The 6000-nt window shown below is 40.7% G+C and overlaps 1 protein-coding gene across 3 annotated transcripts in view; it reads right to left on the bottom strand.

Moving 5' to 3' along the window:
- Positions 1–5752, bottom strand: part of RAB3GAP1 (RAB3 GTPase activating protein catalytic subunit 1) — a 112415-nt gene extending 106663 nt beyond the window's left edge. For all 3 annotated transcript variants that reach the window (XM_006043348.4, XM_044936041.2, XM_025277120.3), the window contains exons 1-3: positions 5657–5752; positions 5500–5555; positions 28–103 (exon numbers count right to left, since the gene is read on the bottom strand). In XM_006043348.4, coding sequence (XP_006043410.2) covers positions 28–103; positions 5500–5555; positions 5657–5674 — 150 coding nt within the window. In that variant the 5' untranslated portion in view covers positions 5675–5752. The remainder of the gene's footprint in view (positions 1–27; positions 104–5499; positions 5556–5656) is intronic.
- Positions 5753–6000: the final 248 nt, after the last annotated feature.

A 6000-nucleotide genomic window follows, 5' to 3' on the forward strand; every position in this document is an offset into this window, starting at 1 on the left:
TTAGAGACACCAGCAAATAGATCTGACCTTTTCAAGTGGCTTTCCCACAGAGTTTCCAATCAATTTCCAATCATTCAAAACTTCTTCAACTTTGGAAATAAACCTAGGAAGGAGGAAAAAACTTTCAAACTATGTAATCACATTTTTTTCCTATTGTTATACAATTTAATTTTTTTTTTTTAATATTTTAACACTTTTAACAGAAGGCTTGTAAAGTTTAATATTGTTATTGTAAATTTATCAACATGGAACAAAAAACAAAAAAGTAATCTTTAGCCCAAGAATTCTTAGATTTTAATTTTTTTTTAGATTTTTTTAAAAATCTACTGCCTACCCAACGCCATTCTGGTTTCTATAAAATAAAAATAAATCTCTCCATATTGAAATGAAAATAGTAAACCTGGGACATAAGTAAAAATTGACAGACTGAAATGATACTATTAAGGATAACTGGGCTTCCCAAGTGGTGGTACTGGTAAAGAACCGTCCTGCCAATGCAGGAGACATAAAAGAGATACAGGTTCAACAGCTGGGTCAGGAAGATCCCCTGGAGGAGGGCATGGCAACCGACTCCAGTATTCTTGCCTGCCATGGACAGAGGAGCCTGGCAGCCTACAGTCCATAGGGTCGCAGAGTCGGACACCACTGAAGAGTGTCGCACACACAGGCTTCCTAGGTGGCACTTGTGGTAAAGAACCCACCTTCCAATGCAGGAGACCTAAGAGACAAGGGTTCAATCCCTGAGTAAGGAAGATTCCCTGGAGTAGGAAATGGCAATCCACTCCAGTATTCTTGCCTGGAAAATTCCATGGACAGAGGAGCCTGGCGGGCTACAGTCCATGGGGTCACAAAGAGTCAGACACGACTGAGCACACACACATAACAATAATTCTGAAACCAATAATCTCTTCACTATGCTCCAAATAACTTATCTCTTTAAATTAACTTTCTTTAAAGATACTTATGAGTTCTCTGATTTGCCTTCCACTCCTCCAAAAAAACATTATTTGGGAACTTTGCCCATTAAAATAAAACAAGTTTTAATGGACACCTGGCAAGAAACTAAGTAGATTTGTCAACTTTAAGGGATTTTAAACTATTCACTGTCTGATCTTTAATGATCAAGCTGACCTATGAAAGAGAATGAATTCTGACTAGCAACATGCTCTGTATCAGCAAATGAACACTGTCAAAGCTCAGTAGTAGTGTTCAATATATATAAAAGGACACTTTCAGCTTAGTCGCTCAGTTGTGTCCAATTCTTTGTGACCCCATGGACTGTAGCCCGCCAGGCTCCTCTGTCCATGGGGATTCTTCAAGCAAGAATACTGGAGTGGGTTGCCATGCTCTCCTCCAGGAGATCTTCCCAACCCAGGATCCAACCCTGGTCTTCTGTACTGCAGGCAGATTCTTAACCGTCTGAGCCACCATGGAAGCCCAAGCCACCAAGAAGCTGACTACTTATACTATATATGTATGCTGCAATCTAACAGCAACACTGCTCTCCTAAAACACCTACACATTATTGCCAGAGTACTAAAATTATTTCTAGTCAAAATATATTCACAAATATCAGGTTTTGCCATCAGGGACATTGTAAATTATTATTTACATTCTTGATGTAAGTTTTTATGATTCAACTGAACCTTCTAATTATTCCTTTTTAAAATGAAGATATTAATTAATATAGCATTTTGAGGCGGTTCAAATGGCAATTATCAGATCTTATAAAGAGTGCTCTAGAAATAAGTAAATATGTTTACAAAACCAAATAAAAATTTTAATGTATGTATATGTGAGTGAAAATATGTACATGAAGTATACATTAATAAACGTAAAAAATTGGAAACTATCTTAGGTACAACTGCACCAAAAAGCTGTAAATTAATGACATATCCACTCACTGGACTAATATGCACCCATTAAAAATCATGTTTTGAAGCCTGCTTGAGGAAATAAGAAAAAGTCCGTATGTTAAATGAAAAAAGTGAAGCTATAGATATAAGTATAAATATAGTTTAACACAAGTTTATAACATACACAGATTACATGGAATTTTCTCAAAATATTAACAGTAGCTATCTCCTGGTGGTAGAATTACAGGTGATTTTTTTTTTCTTTTATAATGAAGTATTTTAATAAATATCAGGGATTCCCTGATAGCTCAGTTGGTCAAGTTCAATTCCTGGGTCAGGAATATCCACTGGAGAAGGGTTAGGCTACCCACTCCAGTATTCCTGGGCTTCCCTTGTGGCTCAGCTGGTAAAGAATCCGCCTGCAATGCAGGAGACCTGGATTCAATCCCTGGCTTGGGAAGATCCCCTGGAGAAGGGAAAGGCTACCTACTCCAGTATTCTGGCCTGGAGATTTCCATGGACTGTATAGCCCATGGGGTTGCAAAGAGTTGGACACAACTATGCAACTTTCACTTCACCTCATTTTAATAAAAGGGCTTCCCAGGTGGCACTAGTAGTAAAGAACCCGCTTGCCAATGCAGGAGACTTAAGAGACTCAGGTTCCATCTCTTGGTCGGCAAGATCTGCTAGAGGAGCAAATGGCAACCCACTCCAGTATTCTTGCCTGGGGAATCCCATGGACGGAGGAGCCTGGAAGGCTACAGTCCATATCACAGAGAGTCAGACTCGACTGAAGGGACTTCACATTTTAATTTCACAGTAAAAGAAGGAACATCTTAAAATATTCACTGTATTAGCAATACTATCAGTACTAAAGCAGACGAAAATTGGAGCCTATTCTGTAAGTACTGAGATTTGATTAGAAAAATGGAGTAACTACCCCTGAAAGCTCTCTAGATCTCACCTGAAAGATCACTTCCTCTTACTCCTCAATATTAGGTTCTTTTGTTATATGCTCTTAAAAAATGTTTCTTTCCCTCTTCTTAGCTCTCATTTCAACTGTAACTACAGACTCACTTGTATCATTTATTCACATCCTTCTTTTCCACTAGTTTATATGTTCAGCAACAGCAGGAACCATCTGTTTTCACTGACCACCACATCCTTATGCCCTGCATTGTGCTTGATACATGTTCACTCAGTATTTTTTCAATGGACAAATAATAAAAGGAGTTATTGGTTTCTATAAATTGTCCATACAGCTCATGACATACTGATAAGAAATTTCATTCAAACATTAAACTCAAGGTTTAAAAGGCTCCAAAGTCTTAACCATTTTCCTACAAACTGTAAAACACTAGTTTCATTCTATAAACAAGAGCATAAAGCCAAAAATCAAATTTCCTACTTTGAGGTAGTTTTCATAACTCTGTTAACAACTACCTCCAAATAAGGAGTTAGAAGGATTTAATATTTCACCTGAGGATATTTTAAATATTTAGCTAGTGGAAAGTGATTCTTTATCCATTAAATACTCTAATGTTTCCTCAATTCACTCTCAAGATTCAAACTACTACATTTTCTAACTACCTTTAAGACATTATTATTTCAAATTCAACAGGTCTAAAACTATATTCTCTCTTTGCCACTTTCTTATCTTCACTCTTCTAGGCAAGAAACTGCAGTTTCATGTTTGATTTTTTTTTTCTACTCCTACATTTCATCAAGTTTATCTTCTACTTCTTTGTTTGAAATGTCTTACAATCTTCCCTCCTACCCTTTCTCTCCAATTTCCTAATCACCAACCTAACCAAAATAGTAACTCACTTGCCTTCATTTCACCTAATCTTGGCAAACAACTCTCATAACACAAAATCAAGGGTCTCTCCCTACTGTTCTGTAATGGCTCTAAAGCGTGGTCTCTTGACCCAGCATCAGCACCTTGGATCTTCTTAAAAATACAAATATTTGACTCCACCTCAGACATACAGAATTATAAACTATGATTCTAATGCACACTAAAGTTTGAGAATCACTGGTCTTAAAGCATCAAATTTAGATTCCTTTACTTAGCTTTGGAGGCTGTCTATAATCTGGTTTTATCTTAATAATCTAATTTTCCTTCAACAAACAGTCTTCACTCCAGTGAAGACATTTCGTTAAATCCCAAAGGTTTTCACCTGTCTCTGCTCCTGTCAGGACCGTCTCATATTTAACCAGTTTTTTTTTTCATTTAAGCGGTTATTTTCCACTTTCCAGGCCTGGCACATTTCCTGTCTTTTCTATGAAAATACCTCCAACAATTACAATCCACAATTACCATCCTTATACTAATATAACTATTTGCTGTTTTGTTTTTTTAACACAGAGATCAAATGATTTGTTTTGATTTTGTTCTTTTCTGTTAATATAGTTCTGAATACATAGTACCTATTCAATAAAGCCTTGCCTGGGTGGTTATGTCTTACCTTTTGGGAGGAGGTGGGGGTGGGGCAGGGACCACAGGTCAAACTAGCATCCCAGTAGGGATCTTTTCTATGCAATTTAATGACATGACATTCACAACCAGATGGATTTCCTCTCCCAATCAGAAAGATCATAAAATATTCCAACAAGCTAACTACTGACCTCAGTACTCAAAAAACCTGAAGGGGTTCTTGGACAACGAACTGATAACATCTCGACCTAAGCTATCAGATCAGATCAGATGAGTCGCTCAGTCGTGTCCGACTCTTTGCGACCCCATGAATCGCAGCACGCCAGGCCTCTCTGTCCATCACCAACTCCCAGAGTTCACTCAGACTCACGTCCATCGAGTCAGTGATGCCATCCAGCCATCTCATCCTCCGTCGTCCCCTTCTCCTCCTGCCCCCAATCCCTCCCAGCATCAGAGTCTTTTCCAATGAGTCAACTCTTCGCATGAGGTGGCCAAAGTACTGGAGTTTCAGCTTTAGCATCACTCCTCCACAAACTTCGCGTTCAACTAATTTTAGTGATCCAACAATTTCACTCAGCTATTCAACTGGAGTTTGGTGGTACAGGAATTTGGAGTTTCCATGGCAGAGGAAGCCTGGGTCACATTACCCACTGAAATGGAACAATTAAGCGTTTCAAAGCCACACACAAACTGTTTCGAAAGGTTACCCTAAAAGACAGGATGGAGATGGTGGGAGTGCGACAGATGGACAACCACCAGGATTCAGAAGAAAGGCCTCCTCCTGAAACGGATGTACAAGGAAGGGGGGCGGGGGGGAGCAGCTTCGAAGTTTGTTGCCTACTATAACAAACGAATTAGTTACACGGACATTAACACAGGAACGGAAGGTAGCCTCCGGAACTGTTTCGGCGGGTGATCAACAACTAGATGGACCAAAAGTCTAATGGAAGTGGTCTAAAAGGAAAGAAAACAAAACTTCGGAGAGCCAGAGTCTCCGGGTTTTACAGATGGAGGCGGGCCGGGGCTTGTCAGACCCGAGACGTGGAAGAGGCTTGCGGTGGACCACAGAAGGGAGGAGGCGAAGACCGGGGAGCCAAGGGGCTTACTTTTCCCGCAGGAGTGGCGTCACTTGTGGTCAAGGTTGGGGAACTAGCCGGGCGGAGCCGGGGCCCAAACTAATGGCAACCAATGATACGACTCACTCACCTTTCCCATTCCGAGGCAGTGGTGAAGTCCGTGATCTCAAATACCTCGGACTCGGGCTGCGTAAGTGGAAAGAAAGAAAGAGATTGAGCTCCCGGGCGCTGACACGGAGGAGCTAACTTAAACAGAGACAGAGATAGGTAGCGGGAAGACACCTTACCTCACTGTCAGCCGCCATCTTGCGGAGCGCCGATGTGGGCGCTAGGACTGCCGGGAAGAAAAGCAGGAAGGCGAGGGGAGGAGGGGGACTAGGGGAGCAGAGAGCGGGCGGGGGCGGAGCCTCCACGCAGCCCCGCCCCGGAGACACCTCTTCCGGTTAGTTTGGCAAAGTCTCCTGAGGCTGAAGTCGTTTAATTTTTCTTCTGTAATACTTTTTGTTCCTGAAAAGAAAGAACTTAGACTACCATCAAGTCCCCGTTCTCCAGCTGATTTAACAAAATTTAAAATTCTCCTGTAGAGTAATGAATTCAGGAAAGGAACAGAAGCAAGAACAAGGCCTTAGAC

This window comes from Bubalus bubalis, chromosome 2 (assembly GCF_019923935.1).
Source record: "Bubalus bubalis isolate 160015118507 breed Murrah chromosome 2, NDDB_SH_1, whole genome shotgun sequence".
In the NCBI taxonomy this organism is placed as follows: Eukaryota; Metazoa; Chordata; class Mammalia; order Artiodactyla; family Bovidae; genus Bubalus; species Bubalus bubalis.